This window comes from Enoplosus armatus, chromosome 4 (genome assembly GCF_043641665.1).
Source record: "Enoplosus armatus isolate fEnoArm2 chromosome 4, fEnoArm2.hap1, whole genome shotgun sequence".
NCBI classification, from domain to species: Eukaryota; Metazoa; Chordata; class Actinopteri; order Centrarchiformes; family Enoplosidae; genus Enoplosus; species Enoplosus armatus.
The window spans coordinates 3,011,691-3,030,292 of NC_092183.1; the positions used below are offsets into that span (position 1 = coordinate 3,011,691).

Below are 18,602 nucleotides of genomic sequence, written 5' to 3' on the forward strand. Positions count from 1 at the left end.
CTTCGGTGGATGAGCTGAAATGACCTGAGTACTTCAGGTAAGAAGAGTCCCTTTGTCTGTTCTCTTCGTAGAAAGATCCTCAAGAAAAGTCTTCTGCTCCTTCTCCAGCACCCACAGGATTTAGATGTTGCACAAATTAAATTAGGATAGAGTGAACCTGCCTCCCTGCATGTGTACAGCATGTACGTGTTGAGTGGGTTGTAATCTATGTAGAAATGTCTATTGGAGTCATTTGGCTCAGTGTCCACAGTCCTTTAATGGGTGGAGGAGATTCCCTCTAGATAGACGTGATAGATGGAGGCCATTACAGGTCCACCAATTACTGCGGGGTTATGGAGACGGAAACACTAACACACTGCAGACGCTGTAAAGAAAAGTGTGCATGAAGTGAGACAAAAATCTTAATCACGCTCAATTTAATTAGAAAAAATGGTTCCACTAATTGTCCTGCAATTTGTCTTGGGGACACTGGTGCGGTGATTTTGACGAGTGAGCCTGTGAGACAAGGTACAAGGACAACAGGATCCTCATTACACCTGAAAAGGGTAAAGTGTAATGCATTTACAAAAACATGAGAGAGGCAGACACACTACTCTGCCTTTTAAGAAGCTGCTTCTGAATATATCTGAGTATTGAGTCTGCTTCTGTCACATTTAGCCAGTTTTAGCATTAGCTTCACCCTCACTAAAGCTTTCTTGGGAGAACTACAGTCGTACAAACACCAAAGAGGAAGACTGACAACATTTCAACCACAGATTTTCTTCTTGGTGAAAGTGTAAACACACCTGTATATATATATATATATACACACCTATATACAAAATATGTGAATTATCATGTGGTTGTCAATCATGTCCTCTTAGAATGAAAATTATTGATGGGATTTTGATAGAAAACTATAAAGAAATAAACTTTTTTGTCCTTTTTTTTGGGGCATATGTTGTTAAAGAGGTAGCACAACGTGACCGAGGATGAGATCTAAAAGGGTTAAAAGGCATTTTTGGCATCGTGACATAATCCAGCTGCTGTTCAATGGAGCATAATGTTCACATAATCAACACAACGTGCATGTTAGACCTTGTTCAAGCTCACTGTACACAAACACCTTCGCATGCAATCTGCCTTTCTTCAGCCTTCATGATCCCTCGTCTTCCTCCTCTATCCCCGTCAACAGTTACATTCACTGTCCTCTGCGGCGTAAGAAGAGGAGAGAGGCGCCAGCGTCTTATTCTCTTACATCTATTCAGTCTGACATCATGCAGCCTGACCTTTGACCTCCTCTCCGTCTGACAAGAAACATGTACGAATCCCACGTCGCGGAGGACACAAACTGAGAATCCTTGACAGACATGAGAGAGATAGAGAGGGGTGGGGGGGTGGTTAGAGGGAATAAAGGAAAAGATGTTTGACAGAATAAGAGCATACCTGGGGAGCATGAGCGGCTTATGAACAGACGCCGGCTGCATTTCAGAGTAGTGCTTCATGCTGGAGGATCAGGAGCAAATTGCAAAAGGAGGTCAGAGAAGGTTACTGATTTGAAAAAAATGACCTATTTTCATCCCAAAAAAAAAAGAAGAAAAGTTTGAGATAAAATGACCCAACACTGTTGGTACAGTATACACCCTGAGTGACCTTTCCATTACGTTGCAGCAATGTAATCCAATTAAACAGTCCTGTTACAACCGTTTCTAATGCTTTAGCTCCTAAATAAGGTGGACTGCATGAATAAAACTACGAGCCAGATGTCTTGTTGTGGGACTGCATGTCACCCTGTTCTCATGCCTTCCTGTTAATATCAAGTGTAAACAGTCCCGAAAAATGTTATATTATTGAGCAACGAGCTTAACGAATTGTCAACGTTGCTTTTTGTTGCAGCTTCCAATCCAAGGTTTTATCAATATGAAATTAAACTTCAATATGAGCTTAAATACATCTTTTTTTTTCCCCCCTCTAAATGTTGCATATTTTTAAATGAAAACCATTATGTGGTCTTGTCTCCCCTAAAAACTGCCTCAGTGGTTTTGGCACTAATGCTCGGAATCACAAAATTGAATATGGTTCAAACCTCTTGTACCATTTTAGCAGCCTCCGTCACGCTATGCTGTCCGTTGGTCACTCAATTAGCCCTTTGTCATTTGCTCTGAACATTTCCAGTTTGCAACCGCGGTGCTCCCAACCTCTGAGTGCCTAAATGTGAACATTTGTCAAATTTGAACCAAATGATTTACAGGCTTTTAGATTAATTCGTGCAAGAATCACAGAGGCTGTAAATATTCATTCCAAAAAGCGTGTTTTTGGCATTTCATGAACCTAAACCAAAATCGCCGAGCTCCTCCCGAGGCGTCCCGACCCGGGGACAAAAACAAAAGCTGTGAATGAATCACGAGCTTTTGATGAATATTTAGAAAAACGACAGGAGACAAATATATGCGTCACTGTCTCACATGATAACAGACAACTTATGAGAAAGAACAATCTAATAAGATGCAAACATGGAAACAGAATATTAAAACCCCACGAGTGCTCATGGCAATACCTCCAGATCAGAATCCAGCCAGGTGTCCTGTGAGCTCATGAATATTCAGTAAGTACAACTCAGCCCCCAAACCTCTAGTGACAGTTTAATTTGCTCATTGTGCACACTGGATAGACTAATTTAGCATTATAAGTGATAGATAACCAGGCAGAGTACTTTATTAATCCCAATGGGAAGCTGCAGGAGAGCGAGGCTGTGATGTTATTTTACATAGAAAGGTGTTTAAAAAAAAATCCTCAGTTGATGGATGAAAGACATAAAAATACTGTTGCAGTTTGACTTATTTGCTGATGCCAACACTTTGATGAAATACTACTCTCACCGCCAAATATATGTAGACACACACAGACGCACATTAAACCCACATGTGATTATGAACTGGGCATTAATATGCTGCTATAAAGGCTCCAGCATTTAAACTGAGACATCGTGCAAAGTGCAAAAATAGATAGACGAGGTGCAACATTTTTAAAGCGTTGAATAACTAATTAAAACCAAACTTATCAGGAAAAACACTTGAACAAACGCCAGCGTGATAAGAACTAAATGACAGAAAGCTTTTTTGAGAAAAACGTCTTTCATGTGTACTTTTATTTTTTAGTTTGGTTTGGAGGGGGCGGGGTTTACGACCTATACTGCAGGCAGCCACCAGGGGGCGTTTTGGCTTCACTTTCAGGGAACTGTCATGTCATCCATCTTTATATACACTCAATGGATTTTTCCCACCTCTTTACCCTCATCCCCCCCCCCCCTCGAACTCTTTATAGAATTAAAATTTGTATAACCCAGAGGAGAACAAAATGTGTTAGCCGTTAGCTTGTCAGCTAGCTACCACACAGTCCCAACATCACCAAGCGCCTCCTATTCCTGTGAATTGATTCCTCTGAGGGCTAGTCTTTCTACCCGGTGGTCCTAATATAACGTTGGTTTTGAAAACAGCCAGGAAATCAAATTATTATTCATTTCGAATAATATGAAATATTAAAATATATTTATACTGGGCTATTTTGTGGTCACACTTTAGGATACTGGGTCTAAAAGTTCTGGTTTCAGTCTCTCAATCAGAATAAAACACGTGATGAATTTCAGGTTTAATCGAGCTTAAGTGATTCCAGGTGCAGGTCTACCTTCCATTTCATCTCTGAATGGGGGGGGGAACCCCGTCGATGAAAACCACCTGACAGCTCGTTGGCCCGCCCACACCCCCTCTGCCCGGCCCCACCTGCTGATGGAGAGACGGTTCACCGACTGAGCTTCACTGAGAGCTACAAGCCGTGAGCTCCTCCACGTCCAGCGGCCGCCCTGCGCTGATCTGGGCGGTGTTCTGGTGCCTCTCATCCAGCGGCACGTCTCCGCCTCCTCTGCGGGGTTTGTTCGGGCAGCTGGAGGAGCAGAAAGGAGGGATGCGCGCAGGGTCCTTGAACGCCACAAATAAGTTGACGAGGCTGACGGGAAGAGGACTCTCCTGTTGATTCAGCTCTGCTCTTCAGCCCGCACATTTCGGGAGTACACCGGGGGCACACCGGGGGCACACTTCTCTCCTCTATATGGCAAAGTTCCTGGCTGAATTACTGGGATGCACACTTCCAGACAAGGGCACTCCACCTTTGTTCGAGGTGAGGATACTTTAAAATGCACTTAACAGACCTCTGATCGGATACTCACATCTCATAGCAGCACTGAGTTTTTGTTCAGGGATAAAAAGGTACGGGATGCCCGTTAACGCCACGAATTCTCTATGGCAACAGGAGGCTGAGGCTTTGTTCGTCCGTGTGATTGACAGTTGTTCTGCTGTAAAGCACTTCAGTAACAGTGATTCCTGCGGGTTCTGCTGCTCTCTGCACGCTCACCGTTTCACGCGGTGACAAGATGTTTATCCCGCGTGCTGCAGGCTGCGCATTAATGCGCGTTATTTGCGTCTTTACGCTCACGGAACATCGCTGCCATTTTCCTGAAATATCAGCTTCTGGTTCATCTCCGGGGCTCATAATGAGTTCATGACCTTGTCTTACTTTGTGGCGGTTTTCTGCTGTTGCCATAGTGAATGTCACGATGTTTGCATGATATTTTAGGATGATTATTAGGATTATTATAAGTCGAGCTTCACGTGGTGCCACTGAGCGGTGTCTCGTAAGAAATGGCCGAGACTCAAATGCTGCGCCTATTTGGGTCAGTGTGCCACACACTGTGCCACACACACACACACACACACACATTCACACACTGCACCTGTTCTGTTCTTCCTGTCACGTATTTCCAACTCTACATGGATTCATGGGTAAATCTGCTGTGAAATAACTGGTTTTACTGGAAAATGTTCTGAACTTTTTTGTCCCCTTTCAGACGGGTACTCTGTAGGAGTATAATTGTACACCGAACGAGTACTGAAAGGGCTGGTAGTGAATTGACAGATCATTACAGCACACAGATTCGTACGTTTGAACTGATCGAAGTGATTCGTGGTTTCCATCTCTGTTGACTTCTCATCTTTGTAAACCGGCTGTCAGTAACAGTAACCTTTCATGAATTGTTGTACGTGCGTCAATAGAGGTTTTACTCGCCACTAAAGGAGAATGGCCTCTCAGTAAAGCTGCTGTAAAGCTGAGGGTCTCACCTTGGGGGTCATGAGATGATTAATCAGATTTCTGCTACTCAAAATTGTGATTATTTTCCCTGACTCCTCTTTAACTGAAGCTTTTTTTCCTCGTGGATTACTGGATAAACGCAGCTTAAAGGATGTTTAGTGTTTGTTGCCAAGATTAGTGACTGCAAGTTTCTTGATGTTTTCAGTTTTTTATTATTGCAAAGGAGGGATTGATCTGCAGTTTGGGTAAACCTGAGGCCTCCAACTGCACTGATGTATCAAACACCACCATCAGCCAGACCGTGATCAGGATCACTCACGGTACCGCGTGGCGTGGGGAGTTGATCACGAGTCGAACAAAACTTCACCACAGATGCGGCATCTGGATCTGAGCTACAACTGTGTTTTAAAGAACTAGAAACGCGCTGATCTTCTGTCTTGTGAGTTGAGGAAAGGCAGTGACGAGTTTGCCTTTGTTAAGAAGGTAACACAGGAAGATAGCCCCCAAAACAAAAGCATCCTAACAACGTACAAGCTTCGGTTTGGACATCTGAACAAACATTAGGACGTGTTGGGCCACCGAAATGGCATTTATTCATCATTTTCTATGCATTCCTGCAAGTGAAGAAATATATTGATCCATTTTTTTATGATTATCTATTCATTTAATGACTTTACAGTCACAGATTGTTACCAAGGATGGAGGCATGTGGGTGATGGGACACAGGACATTAAGGTGCGTCGCATGATGTTGCGTAATGATGTGACGTTCATGTCCGACTCCATTGATGAAAATATTCCAAAAAGGGAAATACATTCTTTGCATCTGTGATTTGGTCTTTTTTGTCTAAAATGGGACCTGACAGGCATTGCATAACTGCAGCTCTAAATGAAAAACAGTTTTAGATTTATTCTCATCACACACACACACACACACACACACACACACACACCAGCCGTAATCCACAACCACCACAGGGTTGTTAATCCATCAGGCATCATCTCAATCTGCCTAACACACACACACACACACACACACACACACTGTGTGCGATTCATGTATTAAAATCATCTCAGAAATGTGTCAGAGAGGATCATCATGGAGACTTCTGGGAAAATGAAATGATGACCTGCTCTGTTCAGCTTTGCAGGGGACAGAGATTAGATTCACAGGCTGTTATGTAAAACAGTATTTCCAATTCCACCTTAAAGTCTACTGAATAAAATGCACTGCTGACTGCACACAGCACACAGCGGGCAGCGTGTTAGTGCTTTAAGGAGAAACCAGTTTGGGTTTTTGTCCTTTTTTTTACGCTATACTTCATAATATTTGGTTATAAATGCATGAAATGCTTCCCAGTTACTGTGGTGCTGTCATGTAGGAGCTCCGGGGGACATGTTTCCCAAACGGGTTGCCAGATAAATTTGAAGGGTTCAGCTACATCTCATAGTATTTGCAAGAGCCTTTTTCAATTATCTTCAAATGAATGTTTCTGTACGTTAGCCCCGCTCATCAAGGTTTAAACCAACTGTTGCCTTTTGGCCTTTGAGAAACTTCAGTAAAAACAAAACTCTACCTTGAGCTTTAAATGCCAGCTTACCAAGAAGAACAGCAGCTCTGGCCTCTACAGCTTCTTCCCAAAAGCAGCAGCTGCAGGCTGATGGCACGAGAAGGCCCAGAGGTGTAGAGAAGTGTAGAGAACGGGATGTACGAATGTGCTCGTAGGATTCAGACTCCTGGTGTAATTGTAAGCTGATAGAAGCAAAGAACGAGGGAAGACGAACCTACACAGCAGTGATGAGGACAGTCCAGAGGTCGACGCAGCAGATCGTCCAGCAAAACAATTGAACATTCGTGGTGGATTACTTTGTGACGCGAACAGCGTATTTCTAATGTTTACTTCGCTGTGACGAAAGATAAAATATATAAGTGTTTTGGCATCTGGCATCTGCAAATATCTGTTACTTGGACTGGACTTCTGGACTGTATCTCATACCGTCCCGGTACCTGAAACAACACGCCACCTTGGTGGTCTTTGAATGTTTCAGTGCAGCAGATTTGAGTAATTCACTTTTTATCTAAAGGGGCACTCCACTGATTTGAAGAACGGTTTACTTGTCATGGTGGGCACTACTCGGTCTGGGAGAGCAGGACTACATCACCGGGGTACCCCTTTAACTTCATGAAGGAAACATAATCCTGTCATATTTCTGAATCGTCAACATTAGACGTAACCACTCGAGCCGATGTCATGTAAACACGAGGCGAGGCAGAGGGCAGTTAGTGAGGACATGGTGTCCTACGTGGTATCCAGTGATGGTGTTCCTGGTCTGGGAAGTTTATCGAGTCTTAAGTATCATACTGTTTATCCAAAAGCAGTTTTTTCCTTTTCTCCTGAGCTTAAAGTTGCATTTATGATCGTGAATCCTTGTGAAACCATGTTTAGTTATTCACAAATTATTAACTAGAGAATCAAGCTGCAGCTGTCGCAAAGTTAAACATGTGTTGCTGCTTGAATGCAATTGAACTGTGGTACCTGCGCATCAGTAAATGTGTCCCAAACGAGAAATCAATCAAATCAAAGCAAAAAACATCGGTCGCGAGGTTTATTTGCGTTTTTATTTCACTCAATCATTTCTGAATAAAAACCGTCACACCTAAATGTCACATATTTGTTCTTATGACACTCAACACTGGAAGCTTGTAGAAAGGAAGCTTTTGTTTCATCAAAGTCAGTCTGCTTTAATTCATTTTCCAGCTATGCCCTGCATCTCTCCTCCTCTGTATTTCTTTGTCTTGAGCTTTCTTTCTTCGTTGCACTTTCAGGCTCACGTACTGTCTGTTACAGCTGCCAGGCCTCGTCTCTCTCTCTCTCTCCTCTCTCTTTATTCTCTGCAGCCTTTAAGCGAGGCTTCATTCATGGCAGGGAGCTTGTTTTTCAAGCGGTATGCGGTTTTCAAAAGGCAAAGAAAAAAGATTAACGTTACTGTACTCTCAAGGTCCTCCAGAAGAATCCAAGTGGGTTTTTCAAGGGAGAAAAGTTTAAGAAAAATACGGAAAATAAGTTCAATGTTTTTTGTGACATCTGAGAATAAGTTACCTTGCAGGAATACTGAAGTGTGTGACGCACAAGAGGGTATTATGTGCTCAGTGAGTTGCCATGGAAACAAACATATACAGTTCTTCAGTTCCTCGTGTTTATTTGTTCAGTAGAAACCTGAAAAAGTAACAAAACAACGCTAATACCTGTTTTTGTACTGCATATCACATACACACTATACACATGATACACACTATCACATACACACTATACTATCACATACACACTATACACATGATACACACTATCACATACACACTATACTATCACATACAAACTATCACATACACACTATACACATACACACTATACTATCACATACACACTATCACATACACACTATACACATGATACACACTATCACATACACACTATACACATGATACACACTATACTATCACATACACACTATACACATACACACTATACACATGATACACACTATCACATACACACTCTACACATGATACACACTATCACATACACACTATACACATGATACACACTATACTATCACATACACACTATCACATACACACTATACACATACACACTATACACATGATACACACTATCACATACACACTCTACACATGATACACACTATCACATACACACTATACTATCACATACACACTATCACATACACACTCTACACATACACACTATACACATGATACACACTATACTATCACATACACACTATACACATGATACACACTATCACATACACACTATACTATCACATACACACTATACACATGATACACACTATCACATACACACTATACTATCACATACACACTATACACATGATACACACTATCACATACACACTATACACATGATACACACTATACTATCACATACACACTATCACATACACACTATACACATGATACACACTATCACATACACACTATACTATCACATACACACTATCACATACACACTATCACATACACACTATACACATGATACACACTATACTATCACATACACACTATCACATACACACTATACACATGATACACACTATCACATACACACTATACTATCACATACACACTATCACATACACACTCTACACATGATACACACTATCACATACACACTATACACATACACACTATACACATGATACACACTATCACATACACACTCTACACATACACACTATACACATGATACACACTATCACATACACACTCTACACATGATACACACTATCACATACACACTATACTATCACATACACACTATCACATACACACTCTACACATACACACTATACACATGATACACACTATCACATACACACTATACTATCACATACACACTATACACATGATACACACTATCACATACACACTATACACATGATACACACTATCACATACACACTATACACATGATACACACTATCACATACAGACTATACTATCACATACACACTATCACATACACACTATACTATCACACACACAGGCACACACACTCTACACATGATACACACTATCACATTTTTCCTGTGTGTGTGTGTGTGTGTGTGTGTGTGTGTGTGTGTGTGTGTGTGTGTGTGTGTGTGTGTGTGTGTGTGTGTGTGTGTGTGTGTGTGTGTGTGTGTGTGTGTGTGTGTGTGTTCATAAGACAAGGACGTTCAGTGCAACAGGGCATCATGTTCCCTGTAATTAAATTCTAATGCTTCATCTGCTGAGATTCATTGTGTGGATTTTGTTTGATAAATATTGAATATATTATATATATATATATATTCGTTGTTTTCTCGTCCTTGCACTCGCATCATCTTTCACGTTGCCATAGAGATACAGATGTGTAGATCGATATTTAACCGTATAACCATTTATTTCACATGTTTTCTTCACTTTTCACAACGCGTATTCAGAGCTGGCGTCGCCACAAGAGGACCTCGTTTCACTGCAACGTTGCTGCAGAAAACACCCGGTTCAACAAGCCTTACATACACAATCGCAGACTGAGGGGACAAATTGTGTGTTACGCGTTCACGTGCGCGTTTGTGAGGCCAGAAATATCTCACTGCAGCAGAGGTTTGTACTTCAAGGCTAAAGTGTGACGCATGTTAGAGTAGAAAGAATCCTTTGGTGCATCCGTTCCCGTGTTACTGCAGCGTTCCTCTCTGGTTGCTTGGTGATCTGGTGTTTTAAAACCTGCGTTGGGCAGCTGTACGAAACCCGTTCACATTATATTCATAGGGTGTGGCGTTAGAAAGACCTCTCCGGTGTGCTCCTCGTCTCACCTTAATCTCTGACCAAACTGTTGGTGGACGTGTTGCATTGTGGGTAATGTAGGAGCCAGGTTTTTTTGACAAAGAAGAATGCGCGCCCGCTGAACACTGCATTCAATGTGTAAAGTTTGGCTTTTCCTCTCAGCCTGAATGGTCTGCTAACTTAAGTTACTTGGTTACTGCTGATCACCAACTGGATGAGAAAAGTGTTTGCAGTGTGTAAGAAACACAAATGCATAAAGTGGGTTTAGTTATGTTTCATTCCTGCTGTCGGTGTACACCAGGCTGTGTGAGTGTGTGCACGATATGTGTTGTCATGACGAGATGTGAGCTTACACCTCTGCTTTGTGTGTGTGTGTGTGTGTGTGTAGAAACCTGATGAGTGTCAATCGCCCTTTTGTATTTGAGAAAAAAGGTCAAAACAGTCCGTCAGGTGCAAATGTTCAAGTCTTTGTCTCGTTTCATTGCGAAGCCATTTGAGGAGGAAGAGAGAGTGAGTGGGGGGGGAAAGTGTTTGGCGAGCAGAAAAGAAAGCCAAGGAATAAAGGGAGCCAAGGTAATCTCAAAAATGAAAATTTTAAAAGCTCCCATCGCTATGACAACCGTCGAAATCACCGAACGAGGCAAAGGCGCAGCACAGCTTCCACTCAGATAACAGTGGATGTGAGTTGATGTTTCCTTGTCAGTTGACTGGTTTTGAATTTAAACTTTTCACAGCTAGAATGCCTCCCTTTAACTTCGTCTCCGACAAATTCAGGAGAGGAAAAACCTGAACCTGACCCTGACTTAGCTGCGTTAATGCCGAAGTCAGCCACAGTAACCTCTTTAATGTGACAAAGATTTAGAAATGATTCTATTTGTGATCATTTCCAGGTGCAGAAAGACAACATGCTTTTTCATTTGTACTCATTTCATGTTCAGACTGCGCTGACTTTTGAAACTAACTTTAGTAGAGAAGATTTATCTTAATCTTTACGGTTATTTACTTCAGAAACACATACGAAAACCCAAAACAATTATAACGACGGAAACGTGCTGCAGAAAGCCAAAACATAAACGCATAAACGGCAAACGCGAAGAAACACACTCTCTCGTCCGGTCTTTCTCTCTCTCGGGTCGGAAATGAAGCTGTTCCAGAAACTTCCGTTGTGTTTCTGAAGCTGCAGCACGTTCCTCCTAATGGAAAAGTTTTGGGCTGTTGTCGTGCGTTTGTCCTTATTGGCCACCGTAGATCTTAGAAATGGAAGTTGAACTGTATGACATGACAGCAGGGAAACGTAATCTCTAACGATAAGGAAAGGAAACGCCGACAGAGAATTTGAATTAAATCGACTAAAAGGAGCAGAAGCTAAATATCTTTCTGACAGTTGTGTTTTATTAGAACCTTTTTTTACTGCAGTCATAATATCACATTTGTGGAAATGTCACATTCATTTGGGTTGAGTTTGAACTTTGCCTCCAAATGAAAGACGGAGGAAACTAAAGCGGTGAATAGCTGTCAGCTTTCCTAGTTTAGATCAGATCATCTTGTGTCAGGTGTTTCTTGGTCTAATACAATGCCTCAGTATTTTCCCTGTAAATGTCCTCTCAAGGACATACAGTAGATAGTCAGTAGTGTGAGATGGTTATACAGTGTGGACACTGTTTATTCATCATGGACGGTGCACATTTATGATCTTTAAAAGAAACAGAAACGTCTCTTTTCGTGTGGTACTCCAACAAAGGTCATGGTACATTTAAGTCACCTAATTAAAGCATGAATAAAATAGCAATTTAATGTGAGTTTGCGACATTATCAGGTACAAATTAAAGCCTGCAAAACGGAGGCATAACACTGTACGTCAAGTCTTTTCTCACAGGGCTTTAAAATGTGTAAAAATGATACCTTCTGTCCTCGGACACTCGACCTGGATAATCTCCAGCGGTTGAATTAGTTTTATTTTCAGGTGTTGCAGCGTAAAAACAGTTTCTCTGTCGTGAATCAACGTGGACAGACAGAGATCATGTTTTACTGTAGTTCTTCTGTTACTGAGGGGGAGATCATCGCAGGAAGTCGATCCGTCACACTGACAGCTTCGTCTGTATGAAGCCGATGCTTCACGTAAAGAGCGCGTGAGGATGAAGAGGAACAGACAGTTGTTGTTGTCAGTCTGTCATGTGGAGGAAGACGAGACAGGAAGTCAGAGGAGAGTAGAGGAGCAACAAAATATTTAAATCACAAGTAAAATAAATGATTAAAACACTGAAAGTAAGAGTCAAATGTCCAAAATGTATAAGTGAACCGGAAGCAAACTGTGAATTCCTAACTTAAATATGATGGAGCTGTGGAAATGTCCTTCTGCATTAGAAGTGGCATCAATATTATTTCTTGGCTCTGAGCAGCTGCCAGACAACCAGCAGAGACTCCAGGAACTTACTGGGGCCGAGCAGGAAATGGTCAGGCTTATAGCGGGGAATTGTCATTTCTATGTGTTAATAAGTGAGTTTTACTGGTAGGTGGATTTGGAGACTGTTGGACAGAGCTAGGCTAGCTGTTTCCCTCTGTTTCCAGTCTTTGTGCTAAGCTAAGCTAACCGGCTCCTAGTTGCAAGGCACTTTTCTTGCTTTCCTTCTACTTTTGCAGCCTCAGGTGTGGTTGTGTATGTGACATGGAGGTCTAGACAGTGTGCCGTTCATTGTGTGTGTGTGTGTGTGTGTGTGTGTGTGTGTAAGGTGTCTCCTGGTCTACAGTGTATTTTATAGCCGCAGCTGTCTCACCTGTCATGAAATGTGTCAAGAGAAAAGCGGTTTCTGTGGGTTTGTGACCAGGAGATCTGAGTAAGAAGGAGAATCCAGAAGAACAGCAAGATCCACCATGTAATGATATATACAGGCATCCGCACACCTTCACACATAGTCTAGTTGAAAAGATTTGGTGTTGGATGGATTCATAATATTTTTTTGTTCATTTTGTAAAGAGAGAGAGGTGTGAGAGGGTTTCTGTGAAGGTGTGTGGTTTCCCTGTATGTGAGTCTGGTTAATCAGGACCACAGCCTCTGGTCTGAGCCACACCAGTTGCAGAGGCGAGTTATTCAGCGGAGGAGGGTCCCTTTAGAGCGAGCTGTCGGTCAAACCTAACTGCTAATCAGGGAGGTTTTTCTCCTTCCTGGCAGAGGGATGACTGTGTTGATGAAGACTGTTATCAGAGCCTCCTTCCCCTTCATGACAAACAGCTGTGCTTCCTCTAAATGTGCCAAACACATTCCCCATTATCCACAGCATTTGTGATGAATTATCAACCACCACGGCTGAATGATGAAGCCCTCCCGGAAGTCCCTGAAAATACAGTTCAGCTCCAAGAACAGAAATCAATAAAACCCCAACTTTCCTAGAAGAAATAACTCCTCTCCAAAGACGAGGCTTTCAAAGGCTAATTTCACTTCTTTACTGTGAGTCTTGGAAGCAATTTTGAAAATTATTGTTCCATTAAGGGGATATTAAAGGCTTGAGGAGAAGTATATTTTAGGATATGATTGCCTTGATTGGTGTGTCTCTCAGGCAGTCACACTGGCCAACCTCAGCTTCAGACATGATTCACCATCTTACTCCCCTTTTGGATTCTCTGGCTGGAGAAACTGACAAGGATGGTGGCAAGCGGTAAACCCAAATCCAGGTTTCTGCCACTTTGGACGTTTTTGTTTTACGATTTTAAGAAGGAAGGACAAAAACACAAGGAGGTGTCCTCTATATATGAAAAGAATGACATTTCTTCCATTGTTATTTTCTGTATCAGGATATCTTGGAGTGTATTATCACACCACGATAAACAAACCAAACACCTGACAGTTATCATTCATTGTTCTGTGGGATATGAGAAAGTCATAAATACTGTGTGTATATATCTCGTCATGACAAACAAGATACTGAGTTAGAACAAGTACGTTATGAGACACTTTCTCATAGGCTGTCAATGGCTGAACCTATCGCTTCTCATAATCTTGTCACAATGAGTCATAGCTGTGAGGAACATACTTCCTGACATGATGTATTTTGTGTGGTTGATGTGGTTCTCCACAGTAGGCACGTGGTTCTGTTTGTATGTATGTATGTATATACGATGGTGAATGCATGTTGTGGTGGTGACTGAGAGGCTGCTGGTTCTTGTTATTAGTATGATCGTGCTTAAGTCAATATGTAATGCAACTTGTCTTTGTGCATCTGATACTTCAACCACAAGGGGGCGGTGTGCAACATATATAAGTGCAGCTCACTGGTTAACTAATGTCAGCATGTGGTCAGAGCATTAATACTCCTATGGCATTACCTTATTATTATTATTATTATTATTATTGATCCTATAAAGAAAAGGAAAAGATCAACCCCTCATATGATGACAGGAAGTGAATTATTGTGGTCTTTATCTGTACATGATATACTGTATGTGACACTACTTATTTAATACGTGTATATATACTAGTCATCTACCATGTATTGATTAAAAAAAAACAATGCAGTGCAACCAGGAGGGGACTCTTTTGAAGTGGGGTTAAAAAATCTTTAACTACATTCATCAAGTATAAAAACATTCTAATCTTAACTGCACTCGCAAAGAAAATAAACCAGACTTCCATCGAGGGTAGCGTATGTAGAGTATATGTTACTTTTTCAAAAATATGGTCATTTTCATGTATTATTATTGACAAAATGACCATTTAGGATGGATTAAGAACATCATACCTGGAAGTGGTTGAAGAAAATGTGTTAAAAGGTGTAAAAGAAAAAAGTCCCCAATTGTACTGCTGGCTCATAACACATGCTAAATAATTAAGTAAGAGTATGTATTAATAATATGTATGCAATAGTAATATGATGCTGTCAAAACTCTAGTCCTTAGTCAGCTTGCCTTGTAAAACATGCACAAAAACCTTTTATCGTCATGTGTGGACATGAGAGGGAGTGGATGAGGAGAGGAGGAAAGGAAGGGAAGGGCAGAGGGAAGGAAACACTGGGAGTCATCGATGGGCGCTGCAGGGAACCAAGTGAGGAGGAGTTTCACACGGCAGTTTGGGGCGTCGCCAGCTGTCAGTCACTGGTCAGCTGGAGGTTCAGTGCTTTGCTCAACAGCATGTTTGTTTCATTTCTTCGACCCTCCTGCGAGGGAAGGTCAAATAAACGTCACCTTCATTGTGTCATCGATCGGGGACCCTGACTGTGTGTGCTCCTGTACTTCTATCTTTGTGAGGACGTTGGGTTTCAGACATCTTTGGAAGACTAGGTCATTTTGTCCTCTCGTCTTCACAGGGTTGAGACTTGGTTTAAGGGTTTAGGTCAGAATTTGATTTAGGTTGGGCACCCTGCTGGTTATGACACATATAGAGAGACCATCTCAATGTTCCCAGTTTGATTCTGGCTGGGGACCTTTGATAATGTCTCCCCGTCTCCCACGTTTCTTGTTTCCTCGCTGTGATCTGTCTTAATAAAAGCAAAAAAAAAGAAGAGGACTCAGGTAACGGTTAGATTAGGGCTGGGGTTAGGCATGTAGTTGGGATAGTTATGGTTAGCATTAGCCTGGACACTCTGTCTCATGAAGACAGAACTGACTTGTGACAATAACAAAACCTCCCAGTTTTCTCTCACAGATCCCGAAAGCTTTTACAATGACATCCACACGTTACAAATGCACCAGAGTACAGAAAAGGATGTGTTTCACATTTTCTGCTTTGCTGAGAATAAACAGAAAAAAAAAGATACTCTGGCTAGTTAGCATTAGCTGCCGTTGCTGCCATGGCTAACAGAAAAGATAACAAAAAGATGGAAACCTCCTACTTCATTTTCTTAAGTTTCTTGATTTACTTTTCTTAACATTAATCTGAAAGAGTTGACTGCAACTCGTAGGTTCATGCGTTTGCAGAGTCAATAAATCAACTTACAGTAAAAACAACTTGACAGCAACTTTGAGAGTTCTTTGCAGAGTTGGTGGAGATCTGTGCTCCCAGTTTGCTTTGATGTTTTTAATCAGTTCTGTAGCTCAAAAGAGAAAAGTAAAGTTGGTGAAAAGCCAGATGCTAAAAATACTGTGTAAAGATGTTGGGAAGGTCTCTCTGCGTTGTTCAATAGTTACACTGTAAACATTAGGCGACTCGATGGAGTGAGGCAGATTTCATTTCATGGAGGAAACTCTAGTTCCAGCACAGCATGCAGTTTAACTGTGCAAATATGCTTTTGGCTGCTGTTTGATTCAAGGAGACTCATTCACATGAATAGCAATGAGATGTTCTGGATGCACTCTGCATTCAGGAAAAGGAGACCCCCTGCCATTCATATGCACACAACAGTGTCTCGCACACAGGCTCATTTGCAGACACAACTACTGCATACATATGCTCACATATGGGGGGGGGGGGGGGGTGTCAATATGTGCATATTAATAACAGATTGAGTCTCAGTGCAAACAATCTGAAAGTTTGCAGATTCAAGGCTGAGAGGAGTGCAGAACAACATAACGCACTCTGCACCCAGATCAGATAACAGATCATAACCCTCATACCTGTTGACATTTAGGAGATGAGGCTACAGACGATTCTCTGACGTTTATTTGTCCTAATAAGCAAACGGTAGAACCTTCTCCAAGCATGCCTCTCCTGTCAGCAGTCGAGGGGTTTACTGGACTGCTCCCAGGTGTGGATGTGTGAGACTGTCTGCAGGTGAGGCGGGATGTTGATACTGAACTACTGAAAGAAAAAGACTAAAAAATGTATGGCAACAAGTGCAAGGAACTCCTGGAGGAAGTGCGCGATTAGTCCACCGGTCGATTTAAAAGTTCTACCCTCAAATAGTCGGCACCAGAAATACTAGTCGGTTGTAAAACAGTGAGGTGGAACGTGGCGGTATTTTGATCTCCGAAAATTAAAATAAGGTCGTACGTAGGCTGTGTCAGAATAAACTGCCATATAACCACGTTCAGCACAGGCATGTGGAGAGCAGGCGGCTGGTGCTAACGTTAGACCTGCTCACCTTTATTTAGTGAGTTGTTGTCATGTTCTCTAGGATAATGTGCAATGTTCGTAATGTACAGTGCAGAGTGCCACACATTTCAGCGGCATTTGAAATAGAATCTGATTAACTCTTAACTTTGTTTAACCTTGTTGATTAAACTGCTGTTATTTACTTTCAGACGAGTCTAAATTTAAATTTACGTTTAATCGAACATCCCTAGTTATAGCACAGTTATTCCATTAGGCTGGAGAACAGGTCGCACATCTGTCGAGCCTGATTTGATTACAGAAAAGATGGGGAATAGAGTCAAGAGCACATCTGTAAAATTGTCTGTAAATTCAGAGAAAACAATTTCTTCCACACAAAGGAAATCTTTCTGGAGTCTGAACTCGACGTACTCTGTGTTAAGAAAGATCATTAGTCTTGTTCCAAACGATTCCTTTTGGAGATGTCGAGTATTACAGCCCCCCCCCCCCCACTGAACAGTGTGACCTTGACAGTGGCGCACATCTGCATCAATTCACACACAACAACACTTTTTCCCACTTTGTCTAATTGTGTCAGAAACCCCACGTGACCAAACCGCATTAGCGCTGACGTTAATGCTGTTAGTCAACACTGTTAAGAGGTCACCGCGTTGACCGTGACCCCCCCCCCCCCCCCCCCCCACAGGACCGCTGTGACCCCGCTGACGCCTCATACCTCATTACTACAGGACGACTGATGCACTGAGGTCCCATGTGACCTTTATACACACATATACACACACTCTCACTCTCTCTCTCACACACACGTTTCTGCCTCTGACCTTCCACAGCGGGCGAGCACCTTTCCCGATGAGTGTGTGACCCACTGAACTGGTTCACCAGCAGGGGTGAGGGGGTTCACCAGTGCGGGGTCACCGGGGTCACAGTTTAGCAGGGTAGATTGGTTGATTCAAGAAGACGGGCATTGACTTCATTTTATCTGCTCTAGGTTCCCAGACAAACTGCTGGAGTGGATGAAATGTTTGTTTTCGGTTTATTTAAATGTAATAGAATCAGACAGAATATATTATGTAACAGTATGCAGAATATACCTTTTGTTAAATAGAGGACACACAATTTTGAACCCAAACTCAGGTCATGTGGTGGTCCTTTT

At 42.0% G+C, this 18,602-nt stretch overlaps 1 protein-coding gene across 2 annotated transcripts in view; it reads left to right on the plus strand.

The window, feature by feature from the left end:
• The first annotated feature begins 4,083 nt into the window (after window positions 1–4,083).
• The window catches only part of rasgef1ba (RasGEF domain family, member 1Ba), a 109,682-nt gene continuing 95,163 nt past the window's right edge, over window positions 4,084–18,602 (plus strand). For both annotated transcript variants that reach the window (XM_070903900.1, XM_070903901.1), the window contains exon 1: window positions 4,084–4,152. In XM_070903900.1, the coding sequence (XP_070760001.1) occupies window positions 4,084–4,152 (69 nt within the window). The remainder of the gene's footprint in view (window positions 4,153–18,602) is intronic.